Source organism: Symphalangus syndactylus, chromosome 4, assembly GCF_028878055.3.
Source record: "Symphalangus syndactylus isolate Jambi chromosome 4, NHGRI_mSymSyn1-v2.1_pri, whole genome shotgun sequence".
Classification (NCBI taxonomy): domain Eukaryota; kingdom Metazoa; phylum Chordata; class Mammalia; order Primates; family Hylobatidae; genus Symphalangus; species Symphalangus syndactylus.
In genome coordinates, this window is record NC_072426.2 from 51,426,296 (window position 1) to 51,447,309 (window position 21,014).

The 21,014-nt window shown below is 39.7% G+C and overlaps 1 protein-coding gene and 1 long non-coding RNA gene across 6 annotated transcripts in view; one reads left to right on the forward strand and one right to left on the reverse strand.

Annotated features, from left to right (window-relative positions):
• Positions 1-561: 561 nt before the first annotated feature.
• The window catches only part of AFG2A (AFG2 AAA ATPase homolog A), a 384,876-nt gene continuing 364,423 nt past the window's right edge, over positions 562-21,014 (reverse strand). For all 5 annotated transcript variants that reach the window (XM_055274649.2, XM_055274648.2, XM_055274646.2 and 2 more), the window contains one exon: positions 562-5,926. In XM_055274649.2, coding sequence (XP_055130624.1) covers positions 5,750-5,926 — 177 coding nt within the window. In that variant the 3' untranslated portion in view covers positions 562-5,749. The remainder of the gene's footprint in view (positions 5,927-21,014) is intronic.
• On the forward strand, positions 995-19,431 carry LOC129480649 (uncharacterized). The gene is made up of 3 exons (XR_008657092.2): positions 995-1,570; positions 18,773-18,857; positions 19,285-19,431. It is a non-coding gene; the product is annotated as an uncharacterized lncRNA (long non-coding RNA).

Sequence of the window (21,014 nt, forward strand, 5' to 3'; positions counted from 1 at the left end):
CTAGATCCTTTTTAAGTTGGTCCAAAATTGAAATCTGTAATATGTGTTATATTTGTTCCCTATTTGAAGCATAGATGAATTCTATGTTTCTATTTTTTTTTCTTTTCATATCCTTGTGTTTTGCTGTGTGTGGGTGTGACACTTAACCGTCTTTCCAGAAATGTTTATCACTAAATCTTGAAAGAGGAACCATCCTTCCAGAAATGTTTATCACTAAATCCTGAAAGAAGAGTCTACAAATTTCCATATGATTTTGTAGGGCTCTCAAAACCCTGTAACATCTCTTTCTGCAAAAATTTGTTGGAGTAAGGGGTATATTTCATAAAGACATTAGGTAAAAGACCTATGTATGCACACAACTGTTATAATGAAAATCCAAGGAAGAAAGGCAAATTTGTAACATTAGAATTTCTATGTAGACCACATTTGGAAACCAGTGTTAATTTAATCCATACATAATATCAAAGGATGCTTTGGTGTGTGCTCATCTTCAAAGGAAGCATTCAGGAAAACATGACACAATAAGCCAAGACTCTAATAACCTCACATTCTGGAACTTAGTAAAAACAGACCAGTACAATACTTTTATTCTATCTTTACAGCAACTTTTTCTGTAACCTTCTGATTAGGCTAAATTAAACATATGTTCAAGTTTGGTTCTATAAATTAAATCTTTTTTTTATAAATGCAAAATCTATATATTATTTTTAAAACCTGTTTTACACATTAGAAATAAGACAGAACTAAATATTTATTGAGATAAGTCAGGGTAGTTTCTTGGACATGAAAAAATAAGTTAGAAGCCATTCTAAGTTTTGTTGTAAGAAGAAAAAATCGTACTATTCAAACTAAAATTCCCTGGAACACTGAAAAGACATGTCAATGTGAATATCCCTGACATCCGAAAGAATCTGGATCAAAGGCAAACTTTCAACCAAACAGATGCCAAAAAGTAAATTGTCTTCCTAAGACAGGAAGCTGGCCATTTTCTTTCCTTGCTGAACTTAAATTTTCCATGAACTATATACCATGCATTCAATCACACACAAACCCAAATAATAGGATCATACACTGTTTTACTTTTTTTTTTTTTTTTAAGAGATAGGATCTTGCTACATGGACCAGGCTGGATTCAAACTCCTGAGCTCAAGCGATCCTCTCACCTCAACCCCACACCGAGTAGCTGGGACTACTGGTGTGTGCCACCATGCCCAGCTTTCATACACTCTTGTAAATACATAAACATGAGACTCTGGGATTAGAAGTAAAACCTTCATGGAGATGAAGCTGAGGTAAACTGTTATTAGTGATACCTGACCTGCTCTTTTGTGTGACTCAGATTTTTACTAGTACTTTTGTAAAAAGGGAACAAGCTTCAAATAGAAGAATTGCATGCCTTTTCAATGGTAATAATGGGCTATGTGGAGATATAAATAATTGGCTTATGGGAGACTAAAGATACAATGTTCTAAAATCCTTAAAAATTCATAACTTCCAACTCCTTTGCAGGACTACAGTGCTATGGAAATAGATGTCTTATTCCCAGACATAATGTCTCCCATCCTGTCAGGTAATGAGAGTGTCATCAACACACTACTTTCAGCAACAAATTTCTCTTTATTTGTTTCCTAGGTCCTAAAAGCCTGATCTCTTATTTGCCTTCTTGCATTTTATTCCATTGTACCCAATACTCCTGATTTTCCAGAAACATGGGGTTGTGGACACTGTGAATTGCATTGTAAATTCATGGAATTGAGTTAAATGATATGATTGTATTGGTTTAAGGCCCATCTTTTAAAAATTATCATGAAATATTTAGGTATACAAAAAGTACAGACTATATTAAATCAGCACCTATATTCCCATCACCCACCCTAAGATATGAAACATTACTGACACAATTGAAGCAGCTCAACTTTTCTCTCCTGAGGAAATTCCTCACCAGTATTTGGTGCTTTTCTATTCATTTATTCTTCCACTATATATGCCCCCATAAACGTATATTTTGCATGCTTCAAATTTTAAATATCATATTCTTCTAAAACATTCTTTGTTCATCTGTGTTCCATCCCTATTTCATATGTAGCTCTAATTATTTTTTATTGCCACAGTATTCTGTTGTATGACTACCACATAAATCTATTATTGATGGATATTTAGATTGTTTCCAGGTTCTTACTACTTAAAAATAATGGTGCTATGAACTTTCCTATTCACTATCTCACTACATCAATGTGAAACTTGCTCTGGGATATGCACCTAGGAGAACCGTTAGACTGTAGGGTCTTCAACATTGTTAGATAGCCAGTTGCCTTCCAATGTGGTTGTACCAATTTATGCTCCCATCAGCAGATCTGAGGCCCCACTGCTTCACATCCTGTGAGATTACAAACCCTTGGTAAGCAGGGCATTAGCTTTTGGAATCCTCTGAGATGAGGATACATTCCTCTAACTAGTGCAAGTGCTAGTTAGCCCCAGGGCATTTTTAGCTTGGCTCCATGTTTTTAGGTTAATTTGTAGGTTTTGAGGTTTCATGAATTTGAAGGTAGTGTGAATTCTAATCCGAAAGCCATGGGCAGGTAAGCTCATAGTCAGAATTCTCAGAGAGGTCTCTTTTTTTTTTTTTGAGACAGAGTCTTGCTCTGTCGCCCAGGCTGGAGTGCAGTGGCGCAATCTCGGCTCACTGCAAGCTCTGCCTCCCAGGTTCATGCCATTCTCCGGCCTCAGCCTCCTGAGTAGCTGGGACTACAGGTGCCCACCACCATGCCCAGCTAATTTTTTGAATTTTTAGTAGAGACAAGGCTTCACTGTGTTAGCCAGGATGGTCTCGATCTCCTGACCTCGTGATCCGCCCGCCTTGGTCTCCCAAAGTGCTGGGATTACAGGCATGAGCCACTGCGCCCAGCCCAGAGAGGCGTCTTTTAAAAAATGTTTTAAAAATCAAAAGCACAGGCCAAGTCAGAAAGGCTCCTTGTGGTCTTCCTGGCCAGCAGGAGATTTTTCTTTTCTTGTCTACCCTTGTGCTGAGAGTGTTGGTTATTAAAGAGCTTGAGCATTATGTGCAGAGCTCAGTTGTAACTTCATGTTATATGGGCTGAAGGCTTTGAGTGGCCATTAATGTCTAAACTTGTTGACTGAGACTGCTACCCTCCTCCCCACCACCCAGCCTCCTGCCCCAGAGTCATTTCAAGCTTCTGGTTTTTATTTTTTTGGGAATGAGACGTCTTTCATTTTCTTGTTTAGGCCCTGAGGGATAAGTTTTCCTCTTATTTTCTTGTGCCCTTAGCCATATATTTAATAGGGAAGAAGGCAAGTTCCTCCCTCTTTTCGTAATTTTCTATGTAAATAACAACTAAAGGGAACACAGAGCATAAAAGTTTTGAGGTTGTATTTATTTCAATATGGAAGTCTTGTTTTCCAGATCTGCAGCATCCAAGAGAACGTTCTGAACGATGGGAATGTTTTCTACTCTGTCCAGTGTGGCAGACCCTTGCCACATGTAGCTATTGAGCATTTAAAATGTGGCTGATATGTCTGATAAACTAATTCTTAAATATTATTTAATTTTAATTAATTAAAATGGTCAGATACAATTAGTGGTTATTGTATTTGACAACACAGTTCTAAATGGTAATATTCTTTGTCCCCTGGGTGGGTTTATGTACTGGTAAACCAGTGTTGTCTTGAAAATCTGATATTTTTGAGGATGTAAATATATTTGAGGATGAAATATTTGAGATGTGACTTCAGAATATATGTCACCACAGGGTGGGCATGGTGGCTCACACCTGTAATCTCAGCACTTTGGGAAGCTGAGGCAGGAGGGTCACCTGAGGCCAGGAGTTGGAGACCAGCCTGGGCAACACAGCAAGACTCTGTCTCTCTGTTTAAAAAAAAAAATTAGCCCGACATGGCGGTGTGCACCTGTTGTCCTAGCTACTCAGGAGGCTGAGTCAGGAGGATCACTTGAGCTCCAGGAATTTGAAGGTGCAGTGAGCTATGACTGTGCCACTGCATTCCAGCCTGGGTGACACAAGACCCTATCTCTAAACAAACAAACAAACAAACAAACAAACAAGGAATGTATGCCACCACAAAACTGTATAGCCCGTTATTTTGATAATCAGGTATTTCTTGTCTGATTTGTCTTTCCGGGAATTTTCAAAGATCTACAGTGATCAAGTTTAAGTGCACATTCTTCCCATTGCCAGTTTCTGATCTGAAGTCAGAGAATCACTTTCTGAAAGCTTTTTCAAGAGTATTTATGAAGTAATGAAGTGTGAATAAATCCTGAGGATAAATAACAAGAAGCATAAATATACATATTTAGAATGCAACATAATATGCTTAAGATTACAATTTGGCGGCCGGGCGCGGTAGCTCATGCCTGTAATCCCAGCACTTTGGGAGGCTGAGGCGGGCGGATCACAAGGTCAGGAGATCGAGATCATCCTGGCTAACAGGGTGAAACCCCGTCTCTAATAAAAATACAAAAAAAAAAAAAAAATTAGCCGGGCATGGTGGTGGGCACCTGTAGTCCCAGCTACTCAGGAGGCTGAGGCAGGAGAATGGCGTAAGTAAACCCAGGAGGCAGAGCTTGCAGTGAGCCTAGATCACGCCACTGCACTCCAGCCTGGTCGACAGAGCAGCGAGACTCTGTCTCACAGAAAAAAAAGTACAATTTGGCCTATCTTTGAACTAAAAAGTTTACTGGTACCCTGAAAATATGTATAAGTAAAAATATGTATGCTTCATATGATTTATTAATAGCATTTTATGAAAAAAAACAAAAACAAAAAACACAAAACCTCTCCAGGTATGGTGGCTCACGCCTGTAATCCCAGCACTTTGGGAGGCTCAGGTGGGTGGATCACCTGAGGCCAGCAGTTGGAGACCAGCCTGGCCAACATGGTGAAACCTTGTCTCTACTAAAAATATAAAAATTAGCTGCGTGTGGTGGTGCATGCCTGTAGTCCCAGCTACTCAGGAGGTTGAGGCAGGAGAACTGCTTGAACTCAGGAGGCAGAGGTTGCAGTGAGCCGAGATCGTGCCACTGCACTCCAGCTTAGGCGACAGAGTGAGACTCTGTCTCAAAAAAAAAAAAAAAGACAAAACAACAACAACAACAAAACCCAAGCCTACTGCTCTAGGCTTAGAGTGGGCTTACACTTTCAAAGGGCATTGTATTATACAAAATATCTCTCAAAAAATTTTTTTTGGCCATAGGTAGAGATTAAGAAGGCTAAAGCAAAAATGCATATATGAATTTTAATGATAAGATACATATGCATATTTGAAAACAAGGCCACATAAGCCTGGCTGGCACATTGGGCCATTTTACTGGCCGGCTTTCAAAAATAAAGATTACAAAAAATTTATCCACATACATTTTTTTATATCCCTGCATAAAATTGATGCCAACACGTCTGGCATTTTAGAAAGACACTCAGATTCTGGAAAAAGAAATCGCTTCATGGGATGAACAGACTAGGTCGCAAATGAAAAAGCTAAACATTTGTTTTTTAAACCGCACCACAAATTTCCAGGTAAAACTGATTGAAACTTATGCTCAGAGATATTTTCACTGTACTTACATGACTTGAAAATCTGTAAGAACCAAAGCCCCTAAATTCTACTGAACATACTTCAAACATTTTGCCTAGTAAAATTTTTTTTAACACTCTCAAAAAATTTTAAAAAGAAATTTTCTCTGGAAAGGATTTTCAGCATCTTGAATATATATATTTTCTCAGAGTGTATGCAGCCCACTACTCTCTTGATAATTTTCATAAAAACGTCTCAATGACTCAGGAATTCTAGGTGTCACAGTGCTTAAGGCCTGAGTGAAATGTCTTTTCATGATGAGATTGGCTTGAATGTCTTCTTCCAGAGCCAGAAGAGCTGCCTCTCTGCAGATGGCTACAATCTGAAATTTTAAAAAATAAGTAAATAAAAGGAGGTAGAAAACAATCAGTACTCTTTTAGAAACATAATATTCCAAATATTCATCTGTGGTACCTTCTATAACTAAATGCCCATTGCTAAAATTTATCTTCAAGAATTAGTCCACTCAAGTTTTCAAAAGGATAAAAGGTAATCATATACAGAGCATTCTGTTCTTTCCTTCATCCCAAAGCAACATATTAAGTACTCAGAACCAGGAATGCCAAAAGATATCTAAGAAGTGGCATTTGCTTTTAAGGGCATTTGCCCTTAACTGTAAGGGTAGGTAGCTGTGCACGCACATACTTTTAACAAGGGATGGCAAAGGATGCATGTGTCTATGTGGTGGGGGGAGGCGGGAGCCAACGGTCAAGGGAGGTCAGAGGGGGTAGATATTCTGATACAGAGTGAGGCCTTGCTCATCAACACACCGTGTCATAGCACAGAGTTCCCACATTCCTTTCAACCTTTGATGTATTACCAACATGTAAAAGCATTTCTTTATGTGTATCTCTTTAATGAGTTCTTAAATCTCAGGAATATCAGATAGGGTTGTCAACATTTACTTTGGAGAGCTGCATTAGAACAGAGAAGTGAATGCTGTTTACTCAGCCAGGAAAGCTGGAAGAATTGAAAAGAATCTGGGGAGGGGGCGGAATGGATGCAGAGGGAGGAGGGAGGAGGCAGTAGGAAAACGGAAGGGGAGGAAGGTTCAAGAATCCCGAAATGTGTTTTTAAGCTCTCTGGACTTCAGACAGCGGAAGCAGGCTGATGCCAGTGTCATTCTAAAGACACATTATGGTAGTGAAAAGAGCTTGTGGGATGAAAAGAGATATTGTGATTTTCAGGGCAACAGGGAAAACAGTGATTGATATTGACTGCGCCCTTATATCGGTAAATGAAAGGGCCAGCTGAAACACATTTGTCCAGCTATTCAGCGTATTTTCTCTGTTTGTTCACTCACTGAAAAGAGTTTCTCTGCTTATGCTGGGCTAATGGCTGCCAAAGCAGTTTAGTAGCTTTTTAGGGGATTTAGCAGCATGTTTAGGGAGCTTTCAAAAACATGCATAGATTTAGATGGCTTTGTCAAATTACGACAATGTAACTATTAGTTCTGGGCTTCATTAATGAGCACTGAAGTTAACTATAGTGGTTATGCATGTTAATGTTTTTCTGAAAAAAGAGGGTGGCTATCATCTTGTTGATGGAAAAAACAAAACTTCAAGGGATTAGTAAAACCACTTTATCACATGTTCTGGTGCAGAAAGAGCTCTTTTGAAAACAAGAATGTGATAATTAATAAGCACAGTAAAAGCCTGTGAAATGCCCAGCATGGTAAACTGGCTATCTGATGGTTCCACTGTGTTCTAAGGGGACCTTGGAGATCTCTACAAAAGGAGGTGAAGGGACCAAGTGGGAAGAGTCCCCACCCACAACCCTCTGAGCAGCACTTCTTTCATCTGGACAAGAATTTGAAGCAATGGTTACAAGGCTAAAAAGTCTGAAGAATCACTGGAAGAGGCAAAGAGCACTACATTTCCTGCCAGGTGGCGGAGCTCTCTTTCTCTCTCCTGCATACCTCCCCCACCCCTCATAGCTGAGACTTCCTCAGAGAATATAGAGCCTGGCACATAATGGTTGGAAACATTTATTGAGCACCTACTATGTGAGTGGACAAATATTAATTACTGTACTATTTCATTTGCTATATGACTGATATCTCCCTGTTTTTGCACAGTGCAGTGATCTTGCTAATAGGGGTATATGTAAAGTCTGATGGAAACACATCCAATAGAGTGGCCAGATGAGCAGGTGTACCATGGTGGCCAGGGTGGGGGTTGGAAAAAGAGCAGGGTTGAAAAAAGAGAGGTAACCAAAAGGCTGCCTGGAACCTCTCAAAGTTTCTGGGTTTTGATTCACATGGCCAGATGGGTGGTTTGCCCCGCTGGCACATCCGAGGAAGGGAACCAATTGTCAGATAGGCTTTCACTCTGAACAAACAGTCATCAAACTGGCAGAAGAAGAAATGGTTGTACTCCTGTAATCACTGGAACCTCAGGGAGCCTAACACAGAACGGTAAATAAATATAGGTAGTGGGAAATGTTATATCATTAGGGCCTAGAAGGCTGTCCTTAGGGTCAGTTCCCCTGGGCATTCCTCTTTGCAGATCCACTTTCTTTCCTTCACATTTGCTTCTATAGATTTTCTCTCTCTCTTTTTTTTTTTTTTTTTTTTTGAGACAGAGTCTCATTCTGTCACCAGGCTGGAGTGCAGTGGCGCAATCTCGGCTCACTGCAACCTCCGCCTCCCGGGTTCAAGCGATTCTTCTGCCTCAGCCTCCTGAGTAGCTGGGACTGCAGGTGCGTGCCACCATGCCCAGCTAGTTTTTTGTATTTTTAGTAGAGATGGGGTTTCACCATATTAGCCAGGATGGTCTCGATCTCCTGACCTCATGATCCGCCCGCCTTGGCCTCTCAAAGTGCTGGGATTACAGGTGTGAGCCCCCGAGCCCGGCCTGCTTCTATAGATTTTTCTATGAACTATAAATTGTTGTTTTGTGGTAGTTTACATGGTAACGACAAAGCGGGTATTAGTGATCAGTTATGGTCAGAGAAGTAGTGACCACCTGAAATGTGGATGTTTGTAACTTGGGGCCTCTAGTATATATGTCAACATTTGGGAAAAATTTCCCTACTATATTTAGTACTCCCCTGACTCTTAATAAACAATTCCATCTAGCTTGGAGAACTACGAAACTGTGAGATATAGAAAACTTGGACAGAGTTTTGACTAGATCACTAATGGCTAGATTAGATAGTGATGACCTAGAGAACTTCTAAGAGTTAATGAAAAGAGAAACATGGGTACTCAAGGACCTCAATATGAGCGTGTCTTCTGTGTAGAGGAAGGAGTGCAGCTGTCTGTATGTCCTAGGGCGGGAGAAACACTGCCTGAATTCAACATTTGCTTCAATAAACATTACTCTGTTTCTTTCTATTTATAAAGGATGCTCTGAAGAACTAGTCAATAAGGTTGTCTTCTTCTGCCACTCTTACTTTCCTATCACATTTACTTAGCAATATACCGCCAGTAACTGAGGGAAATGTAACCAGGACACTACAAATAATTAGCCAGTCATTCTTTCATCAATCAACATCCACTGAATAGCTACTCTGTGCGATAACGATATTAAGCCAGGTGGAAGATCCAGGCATGTCTAAGATACAGCACCTGTCTTCCCCTGCTCACAAACCAGTACTGGATGCATGTAAGTTAAATGCCGTGTGTGCCATGGTATTAGAAGTACTTTCAGGGAGGCAAATGGAAAGGGCTTTAGTGTGGAGAGAAGGAATAAGTTACAGCTTTGGAAACCAAAGTGTGAAGAACAGAACTGAGACATGCATACAGGTAAGGAAAAGGAATAAAATGAGTAGAGAAGCAGCAAGGTGGGAAGAAAGAAAACACGCATTACATTGAACTAGCCTCAGTAGACAGAATGGAGAAATTTTTTTAAAAGAATAATTCTACCATCAAATATAACTAAAATTAACAATGACGGTGTTTTCAAAGTCATGTGGGCCACAATGACAGTGAAAGCTAGTCAATGCCAGTCCTCTCTAAAGCTCTAAACCAAATCCACAAGCAGCTGATGCAGAAGCAGCTGACAGAGCACCACTCCTAAAAGTTCCTTGTATTTTTTCCTCATGAAAAGGCTTCTCAGTAGAAATTCCAAAAGCAAAAGCATTGACTGGATTATTGGTTCTTTTCTCCTACCCCGAATAAAAAGGTAGATTTGGAAACAGATGTATTCTTAGGATGTCCATGATGGCTGGTTTCTATTTGCTCTGGGAGCCACTTACTGTGGTATGAGTTCCAAGATGTGATATAATACCTCCCAAGAAAAGTGCAGCTCTCCTGCTCTTCTCATGATCTATGCCAGCATTTCGCTTAAGAAATCAGTGTCTGTTCAGGAGAAGTATTCCATGGTCAAATAAGTTTTGGGCAACACTATACAGGTTGAGTATTCCTTATCTGAAATGCTTGGGACCAGACATGTTACAGATTTTGGAATATCTGCATTCTACTTACTGGTTGAACATTTGTAATCTGAAAATTTGAAATCCAGAATGCTCCAGTGAGCATTTCCTTTGTGTCTTATGTTGGTACTCAAAAGTTTTGAATTTTGGAGCACTGTGGATTTCAGATTAGTGATACTCAACCTGTATATATTCTGTTCCCCATGGTGCACGATAGAATTTTAAAGGTTTTACAAAGGCTTCTAATGATGGTCAGTTTGATTTTCTTTAACCCAATGCAATGGTCTGAATGTTTTTCTCCAAAATTTATATGTTGAAACTTAATCTCCAATGCTACTAGTATTAAGAAGTGAGGTCTTTGGGAGGTGATTAGGTTGTGAGGGTTCTGTATTCACTGACAGAATTAGTACCCTTATAAAAGAAGATTGATGGAGCTGGTTGGCCCCTTCCACCATGTGAGGACACAGCTAGAAGGTATGTCTATGAGGAATAGGCCCTCATCAGACACCAAATCTGTTGGCGCCTTGATCTTGGACTCCCCAGTTTTCACAAGTGTGAGCAATAAATCGGTATCATTTAAAAATTGCCCAGTCTAAGTTATTTTGTTATAGCAGCCAGAATGGACTATGACACTCATTGTTTCCCATAGAACTCTTCCCCTCCTATTTCTGGCAGAATATCTATAAATGGTTTAATGGTGATCTTTGGCACACACTTTGGGAGATACCAAACAACTCAATCAGGACACATTATGGCTCTTGCTTATTAGCATAGCTTTTTACTTTTGCTCTCCCCTATTCCAAAATAGAAACAGGAAGGGGGTGGAGGACAGAAACACAAGGAATAGACAGACATATAGACATATTCCTTGTGTTTCTGAGAAGATGGGGAGAGGACCTGAGAGACAGAAGGAAGGCCAGTGTGTTTAATGGGTCAAAGGACAGCAATAGTGGTAGCAGCCAAAGCACTTACTTGTGCTCTGGTTATATAAATAGTCAAGGCATGTTTGCTGAACTGAATAGTTACTTAACTACAACTACATTTTCAAAAAGATGCATGCTATGTGCATCTTTCCCAGATTTGGCCAATCTACAGTATTTTTAGTTACTTATATTTCATATGATCTAGATAAGCAGTCCCCAACCTTTTTAGCACCAGGGACTGGTTTTGTGGAAGACAATTTTTCCACGGACAGCGGGTAGAGGAGTGTGGGTGGTTTCAGGATGAATCCATTCCACCTCAGATCATCAGGCATTAGACTCTCATAAGAAGTGCACAACCTGGATCCCTCACATGCACAGTTCACAATAGGGTTCCCACGCCTATGAGAATCGAATGCTGCCGCTGATCTGACAGGAGGTGGAGCTCAGGTGGTAATGCTCACTTGCCCACTGCTCACCTCCTACTGTGCGGCCTGGTTCCTGACATGCCACGGATCAGTACCGGTGCATGGCCTGGGGGTGGGAACCCCTGATCTAGATGTTGTCAGGTCTTCTTAAGTTCTTAGAATGAAGAGAAAGTAAATAACTAAAATTGTTTAATACTGCGATATATGTTCATCTCAAGCTATGTTTTCAGTTTGGAGCACTACTCTGCATTTAGTTCTTTCTGTAGAACTAATTTCTAACATAAATTAGAAATTCTAGCAAGAATACAACCATGCTTTTGTTATTTTTGAGAGATGCTTTCTTAGGTATCAAAATGTATCCCGCAGGAACAGGAGCTTCTTTGTTGTATTGTCATAGAAAAAAAAAACTGCACTGGAATTGAGCACGACTTCAGAAAATTTACAAACAGCGCAGTAACATATAGTCATGTGTTGCTCAACAACAGGGATACGTTCTGAGAAGTGCACTGTTAGGTGCTTTCACTGTTGTGTAGATAGACTGTCCTTACACAAATCTAGATGGTAATAGCCCATTCCATACTAGGCTATAGGGTCTATCCTATTGCTCCTACACTACACACCTGTACAGCATGTTACTGAATACTGTAGGCAGGCAACTGTAACACAACGTAAGTATTTGTGTATCTAAACATAGAAAAGATACAGCAAAAATATAATAATCTTATGGGACCACCATTATGTATCTGGTCCATTGTTGACTGAAATGTCATTATGTGGTGCATGACTGTATATTGTTTTGGAGGATTAGAATGGAATCTTTGCTAAAAAAAGAATATTATGCAAATGGCAATTTATTGTCTCACTTGATGAAACTAACCTAAGATTACGGGATTTTCCTTTCTGTGTTAAGCTTTGGAAAAATGAGGTCTTTTCAGATAAATCTGTCAACATATCTCTCTATTTAGGAATGAATACTACAGAAACTGAGGGAAAAAAACCCTTCAATTTAAACTAGGACCTTTCTCATTACTAGCTATAAAGTTTATGGGAAAACCTAATGACATAAGTATGTGTGTGTTTGTGTGTGTGTGTGTATCTACACTGAACCCAGGGACCACCACAAAGCTCATCACTCTGCTGGCATCACATTCAAAACGCAGATGGAGCTGGGTGTAGTGGTGTGGGCCTGTAGTCATGCTACTTAGGAGGCTGAGATGGGAGGATCATCTGAACCCAGGAGTTCAAGGCCACGCTGGGCAACACTGCAAGACTCTGTCTCTAAAAAACAAAAAGCAAAAGTAGATGAAGTCTGGAACAGTTTCAGTGACGGGGGAATTCAGCTGAATTTTTCCTATGAGGCCATAAAGAACTCTGCTGAGTACATGTATAGGTGAATAGACGAGTTTGAATCACAGACTGTCTGGAATGTTAAACTAACCCGTTTAGAGAGAAAACCTGGGTCGCTCAAGCTCCTTAACTTCTTTGGCAAAAAGGATTTTGGAAGCTTTCCCCTAATACCTTCACCATCTTGTCCTCTTCCCCCATAGGCTGCAGACTACATCATAGAAATGAATTATTAGCCAACTACCAGCAAGATTGCTTTTGCTATTAGGCTGTAAAAACAAAAACGTTTTGGCTGGCTCTATAAATCTGAGTATTTCATCTTATTCAGTTTTGACTAAAAAATTGATACCCGACCAGCCTGGTCAACATGGCGAAACCCCGTTTCTACTACAAATACAAAAAATTAGCCAGGCGTGGTGGTGCATGCCTGTAATCCCAACTACTTGGGAGGCTGAGGCAGGAGAATCACTTGAACCCGGGAGGCGGAGGTTGCAGTCAGCTAAGATCGTGCCATTGCACTCTGGCTTGGGCAACAAGAGTGAAGCCCCATCTCAGAAAAAAAAAAAAGAAAAAAAAATTGATATCCAAGCTTTAGAATATATATGCACCTTTTTGCAAAGGTAAAAACATTGTTTGTGAAAATGAGAAAATGAGACAAAAAACTAGCAGAGTGGGCCCAAGATCTCACTGTCAGAGCTAGACGAAGACATGCCTTTGTTTCAGTGGCTATGACACTAATTTATTTGGTGCCAACATGTCACAAATTTTGTTTCCATTTGTTCAGTAGTAATAATAGATCTGACGATTGAATATCTGACAAAAACATAAAACAACAAAGGCAGGATCTCACAATGTGAAGGATTTAGGCATATTTGAAATGAATTCCTAAGACGTAGGAAAAGATCTTTAACGAAAATGTTTAGAAATCCTCATAGACACTGAATAAAATAGTAATTAGTTTCAAATGTGGGGAAAAAAGTTAGCAATGAAAGCAAAGGGACATGTAAGTATAAAGTTTCATGCTATGCTAGCTCTCTGAAAAAGCAGTTCCTTTATAACAACAATATAGCAATAACTGGATTACGCGAGACAGCTCCACTTGTGAGCAGTGTGGGGAAGCAACTCTGCGGGATGAGAAGGCTCTTGACCATTGAACCTTGGGAAATCTAATTACCTCACTTTTAAATGCAAAAGGGCAAAAGAGGCAATTGTGCAGAATTCTGAATGCCATGAAGAATAAGAACAATGTCTTACTTCACTGTGGAAAAAAATGAAACCTCTTACACATTGCCTACGGTTCTTTCTCCCAATTCATGAGACAAGAAGAGTTTAAACAGGTGGCTCAGCTTAGCAAAACAGAAACAGGCGTATTGTGAAAATTAAAACCAACATGGTTTCTAAGCAAGCAGTAATAATTTTAAAAAATGACGTGATAAAGAGTAACAGTCAAGGCAAAGACTGTTTACCAAAAACTAACCAACAGGAAGGAAAAGCTGAAAACGTTGGGCCCTATTCTGGGTATTCATTCCCGCTGTGCTTTAACTCTTCCCATGTTCTTTTCAGTTTCACAGTAGTACTAGGGGCTTTTCTGGTGCGCTGACAGATTAGAAACCCAATTGTAAATTTAAGCAGTTGCTTCCATTTCCAGATAAGACCTGGGTAGTGTCAGCATGTCCTTGCTATTGGCTGTAAACAGGTTACAATAATGACAACAGGCAAACATACCCATGAGAGTGGCACGCAGGCGTGGGAAGAAGGGATGCTGCTGTAAGTGCACCTGGGGAGTAGGGGAACTAAGAACCGCTCCCTTCCAATAGGGATGTCGAAATTCTAACTTGACCTTCCCCACTACATTCTTAACTGCCTCTCAGAGATTATCGATATCCTCAAAGAAAGGTGGAAGGGTAACAAAGGTCCGAAGGTGACTTAAACAACCACCTAAATTCTGCTTGGATCCTGTCATCCCCTCCCCACACTTCCGGCAGGCACAGGGAACACTTGGATCTGTGGAGAAAATGAAGCCAGCACTTTAAAATGTGTCAGAAGATGAAAAGTAGTTCCTAATAGCTGAATTTATGCACCTAGTTTAACCAGCATGTGGCAGGGCTGCTTAAAAGTTCATAGGAAAACTACAAGTGCATCCTAAAGATTGTAATTTAAGAGTACACACAAGGTCATGGCTATGCAGCAATTTCTTGTGTGAGTGAGTGAACTGCACAGTTCAGGCTACAGTATCAGACGGGACCAAGCTGGAGGAGGGAGATATCCTCACGTCCTTTTTCTGCAGCTGCACATTGAATCCGCGCATTGGCAGAGATGTTGTCTCTGGGCTCGGTCACGGCAGCCTGGCTGCTGCCCCTGCTGTTTTGCATGAAGCAAGCGCGCCTTCCACTGAGGCCGAAATGTGCTTCTCAGCTTTTTTGTATTTCAAGGGTACTAAATAGCTTTAAAGAATCTACCAAAAGAAATAGGCTGCAGTGCTTTAAAAAGTCTTAGGTATTTTCAAGAAAGTGGTTTTGTTAAAAGCGTCTTCTGTCTGGAACACCTGTGACCTGTTGAGCTTAATTGGGCTGCAGCTGGCGATGATTGTGGTGCAGCCGCTGGAGGGCCCAGGGGCTGACATTGTGTTCCCTCTGCTCACCCGCCCCCTCGCTTTTCTTTTCACTTTCACAGCCTTGCGACCTCCTTCCTCTGTGTGTCTGAGGGATTAGGAACCCAGTAGAGAGTGATGTCCTGCTGTTTGCGAACACATGCACTGGAGGTGCTTCAACGAGGAGGCTACCTGGGAGATTATGTGCTCATGTGGATGCAGGGGGAGGGCCCTTTACCCAGGCCCATTGAGACCTGATGAAAGGTGCTTGAATGGCCAGGCATGAAAGATGTGACTGAAGGGAGCACAGCAGGCTCCTGGCTACAGAGCGGCAGATGGAAGTCAGACTATCACAGGCACAAACAGCAAGGGGTGCCCCAAACTGCCAAGAAAGCAGCTCAGAGAGTAAAACGGCATTGGAGAAGGGAATTCAGAGGTAAAGCAAGCAGCACTTATTTTTAAAATGCCACTTCACTGAAAACCATTTAAGCGGTGAGTAGAGGAGTATTTCGAGGACAGATTTCAGATTTAAGGAATTACCTAACTTTTGCTCTTGGGCTAAATTCCCTTGAATCGTCTGCAAAATAGGCTTCATGATAATTAATCCATCTGGGATTATGTTAAAGTCATACAATCTAGGATGCCATACATAAGAAAATAAAAATTTCTGTAAAGACACACTCAAAGCTTAATGACATTAGAGAAGGAGAACACACTTGGTTGCTTAATTTTGCTGATTCAAAGCTGGTTTTGTTTGTTTGTTTTTGTTAAAGACAGGGTTGCTCTCTGTCACCTAGGCTGGAATGCAGTAGTTTGAACATGGGTCACTGCAGTCTTGACCTCCTGGGCTCAAGTGATCCTCCAGCCTCAGCCTCCCAAGTAGCTAAGACTACAGGTGTGTGCCACCACGCTTGGCTTTTTTATGTTTTATAGAGATGAAGTCTTACCATGTTGTCCAGGCTGGTCTCTCACTCCTGGCCTCAAGTGGTCCTCCCCAGCTGGCCTCCCAAGTGTTGGGACTATAGGTGTGAGCCACCATGCCCGGTCTTAACGTTATCTTCAGGTCTTCGAAATATATAGCTAAAGTATATATTCAGTGTATAACCTTTCATTATAAACTTGCATGGTGAAGCCTAGTTTTTCCTTTTTAAAATTGTATTTAGTTATTTGTTTTAGGAGACAGGGTCTTGCAATGTTGCCCAGGCTGGTCTTGAACTCCTGGACTGGAGCAATCCTCTTGCTTCAGCCTTCCAAATAGTTTTTGTTTTTTAAAAATTTATAAAATGGATTATTCCACAGAGCTTTGGGGCAGAAAAGATCTTGAGCTTTTATTTCATTGTTCTAGCATTTGCATCTGTAGGGATTTTAAATGTTTCTAACTTTAATTGAATAATAATAAGATAAAACAGAGTATTTTTAGTTTTAAAAATAACATACCAATTGGTATGGGAATGGAGAGAACAGGAACCACTGTGGTAGGGAAGGAGAGGGATAAGAGAGCAAACAGATGTTGGGAGCCCCTTATATTTATTCAAGAAATCTTTATTGATCACCTACAAGGAAGCAGGCACTGGGGAATACAACAGTAAAAAAACAGTCTTGCTTTCATGGAACAAGGTGTGCAAAAGCACTGGCTCATCTACCTACTCTTCAAGGTTCAGTGCAAATGTTTCCATTGAGGGGGCATTCCTAGAGGTGACCTCACTGCCTCCTCATGCTTGCTTGTTTTAGGATCAGTATAGTCCCATAGGTGCCTGTACTTTCTGGCCATATTGCAATTGTCAAGATACAGAGATATTTGTGTTAAATGTCTATCTCCCTTCCTAGCACAGAAATTCCATAAAGGCCCTGCAGCCTTGGTCCTGCTCTGCTTCCCAGACATACCAGGTTAGCACATGGCTTGACCTACTGATCAACTCCAAAAAAAAAAGGTCTCCTGCTAAGGTCATCTTTGAACAAAGATATAAACTAGTTTTTGCCTTAGAAAAAAAATACGCACACATATACACACACACAGAGGCAGCTCCTGTTGGGACAATTATAGTCAAGATAATTGTCTACTATGAACTAAAATGGCAAAAACGTATCAGGCACAGTAAGTCATCCTATGTTGAGGTTTGTATTTGTGGGCCCTTGTGGGGCTGATGTCCAAGCTATAGCCAGAAAGCTGACAGCTCTGGAAGAGGCACCACACTTTGGGTAAAAGCACTCATGTGATGGGAGAGCTTGAGGTTGGCCCTGGGCAAAGAGGAGAGGAGGACAGGGGATGTCCTTGGGAGAAGAAAGCAAGCAAAGTTCCTGAAAAACTTCAGGACTCCTCCCCAAGTCTAGAGTGTCTCAACCTCCTTGCTGGTGCTCTGTGAGCTTGGGAGGAAGCGGCTCAGGGGAAGGTGTGGGCAAGTGTGTTAAACTGGTTTTAATATTCCCCATGTTTCCTCATCTGTCAGACTTCTTTACCGCCAGCCCTCACATCTTGCCCCATTGACACACACATAAAGCTGCCTCCTGTGAAACTCTGTAGTTTCACCTGGGTAGTCTAGTTTGGGACTCTGGTCTCTCTGAGCACTTGTGTGGCATATTTGGTGGGGGTGGGTTGTTAGAGACTTCTCTTATACCCAGACTTAATCTGTAATGTGTGTCTTTCACTACTTTCCCATTCTCCTATCTGGTGTAGGCTGGCCTGAGCTAATCAGCAGATTTGCTTGGCATCCCTAAATGATTTTACATTTAAAGAAGATGGCATGGTGTTAATGGCTGTGTTAAACAGGGGGAAAAAATGACTTGACAATCTGTAGCTAGCTAAGGGGCAGGTGAAGATAGGTCCTCGTGAATAACCAATAAGTATACCATTAGCACATAACACAGAGTGAGAAGAAAATACAATTATTTATATTACACTTATTTTATGCGTGTCATACTCATTGACAGTGGTATGCTTTTTGGAAGAAAGTTCTTTTTTTTCGCATCTAGCATATAAATAAATACGGATGTAAATGAGGTGAAATCACATCATCCCAATTACATAAGATATTCTGAAAATACCCAGTATACACTCACGTATCTTCTTTATTTTTATATTTTTAAGGTGGTCTCTGCTTCCTCTGACTTGTAATACTTATGTTGTTTATAAGCCATTTATTTAGAAGCTCATATTATATTATTTTGTTTTAATTTCAAATAATAAAGCAATCTTTGTTACATGAACTAGATACTATTTCAATTGGTATTTCACTAATTTTGTGTGTTTGTTGGCCATATAGTAAAGATTCTTAACTGATAGTCTATGGATATCTAGATGGATCTAAGAATACATTGAAACTTATGAAAACATATACCCATGTATACATATTATATATTTTTCTATAGAGAAGGTTCAAAACTTTCATTATAGTCTAAAAAGGATCCAAAACCAAAAAGGGGTTAGGAATCACTGCTCTATAGTAACTATATTTCAAATCTTCTTAAATCCTCTGAATGCTTCATAATAATACCTGCTTTCCCCTTTCCAGATGACTTAGGCCAGAATACAGTTTGGCTGGAATTATCACAGTTGGGGAGTACAGAAAATACAAAATGGAGGTAATCATGCTAGAGGTGAGCGGGTTTTATTTTGTTAGATCCTCCTCTTGTACCCTAGAAAATTTCAACAGCTGCTCCTAAGTATAACTAAATGCTTGTTTAGATCTTTATCGACATGAAGAGAAACCTAAAGACCTGTGTCTTATTTTCATCTACTAAAAAAAAAGATAGGATAATACAACTGAAAATTTAAGCATACTAGTTAAGGAATGCAAAATCCAAGTTCCCAAGATAAGATTAGACTTTACAAGTGGCATGTATTAACTACGTGTAATTTCATTTAACCTGTGAGTGAATTTAAGTGCATACAGGTTTTGATGTTTGATAACAATGCTATATACTGGTTATTTAGAAACTGAAGGAGTTGTTTCCTTATCTGCAAAATTATATGGGCTGTTGTCTTATAAGGAGTGAGGTACACTCTGAACTCTATTTCCTGCAGGTCCACTAAAAAGGAAACAAAGAAAGGGCAACTTCTGATTTTACTGATCTGAAAGCCAATACCGAGATCCAGCTGTTGCATTTTAACAACAAAAAATTATATATGTGATGTAACAGAAGGAAATAACACATACGTGTAAAAGCCACATAGGCCAAATTTTCATTATAGTTATTCTTTGTTCAGGCCAAGGTGGAGAATAGGGAAGATGATTCAGGTTTTGAAAACCTTAACCAAAATACCCACGCATTTTTTTTCCTCTTCTGATCATTGTCTATTATTTAGTGTATATCAAACTTAAACATTCTTTCTTAACTATTATTACCTAAACTCCTTTGCAAGAATGCTAATAAGAGAATAAGGTTTGTGTCGAGTTCAGCAATGAGAAAAGCCGGAAAGTCTCCTAAGGAAAGATTTAAAACTATATGCTTGTTAAGCCTACACTAAAAATTATGAGAAAGGCTGTAATAAATAGCAGGCCACAGATATGCAAAGAGTTGTAGAAAAAGAAGGGCAGATGAAACTACTGTTGATCTAAGTGTGATGAAACTAATGTTGTTGATCATGAATAAATCATGTTTTAAAATTTCATGTAAAAGGTGTAATTAAATTATCACTTGATAAGGTTTTTTGGTACTGGAAATGCAGCAGTTGGTATACTTGAAGAACTAATGGTGAATTTTTAAAGGATAGATTATTCATCTAGTTTTTAAAATCTGAAGACCAAAACTTGAGTAAATTTGAGTATGTACATTTAGTAAATTTTAGGACTGTACTCATATACTTTACATCACCATTTTAACTAAGTGAACTTTCTTCAGATTTCCAACCATCAAACAAACAAAGTATCATTGGAAAGAGACCAGCAGACATTTGTAACTGAGCAGAAATTTTTCAGAGATGTGAGTCAACTGGACACAAGGGGATTATGATACAATGGAAACTATTTTGCAATCTTAGTCAATGTACTCTCTATTATGAATGGTAATACATACACATGAAAGCACCATATAATGTTGTAAAGAGGAGAGAATTGAAACAAGTGCCAAGCATTTCCTCTTTAGGCTGTACTTTTTCATTTGGAGATCTAATCACTAAACTTTAGACAAGCTACACCTTGGTAGCAAGCATCTCCATTTTAGCATGCTGGCATCTAACTGGAAATAAAACCAGACCAGTTTTGACATAGTGTATTCAAGATATCTTTTGTACACATTTTAAGTTACACTGAAGAATGTGAGAGCCAGTAGATATTCTTAATTACTTCACAAGTCTGTCCTACTTCCCAACTCTCTTCTCTTTGAAATAAATATATGTGTATCTATATGCATGTGTGCACAGACACACACACACACACACACACACACACATTTGCAGATGCATATAAATTCACAAGATGTGGTGTAAGTTTAAGCATTATACTAAAATGTGATGTACATGTTGCCATCAGTAGTTCCAAGGCCTACCACTTGTGAATCTTTTAAAATTAACTGGGCTGTTATGATCTGGCAGCAACCTGGCATAGCTGTGCCTTTAACAAAAGAATTCTGTAATAAAACGAGATTTTACATGCTGAAACAAAATATTTTAAAACATCTTTCTGCTGATTGCTCATTTTAATAATATTTGTGGAATCTAAAACCCCCACACACATCAACAAATGTTCCAATGGAAGATTACATTAAGTTTTGGGTTAACTTCAGAATTATTAATTTTTTATATCAATCTTTTAA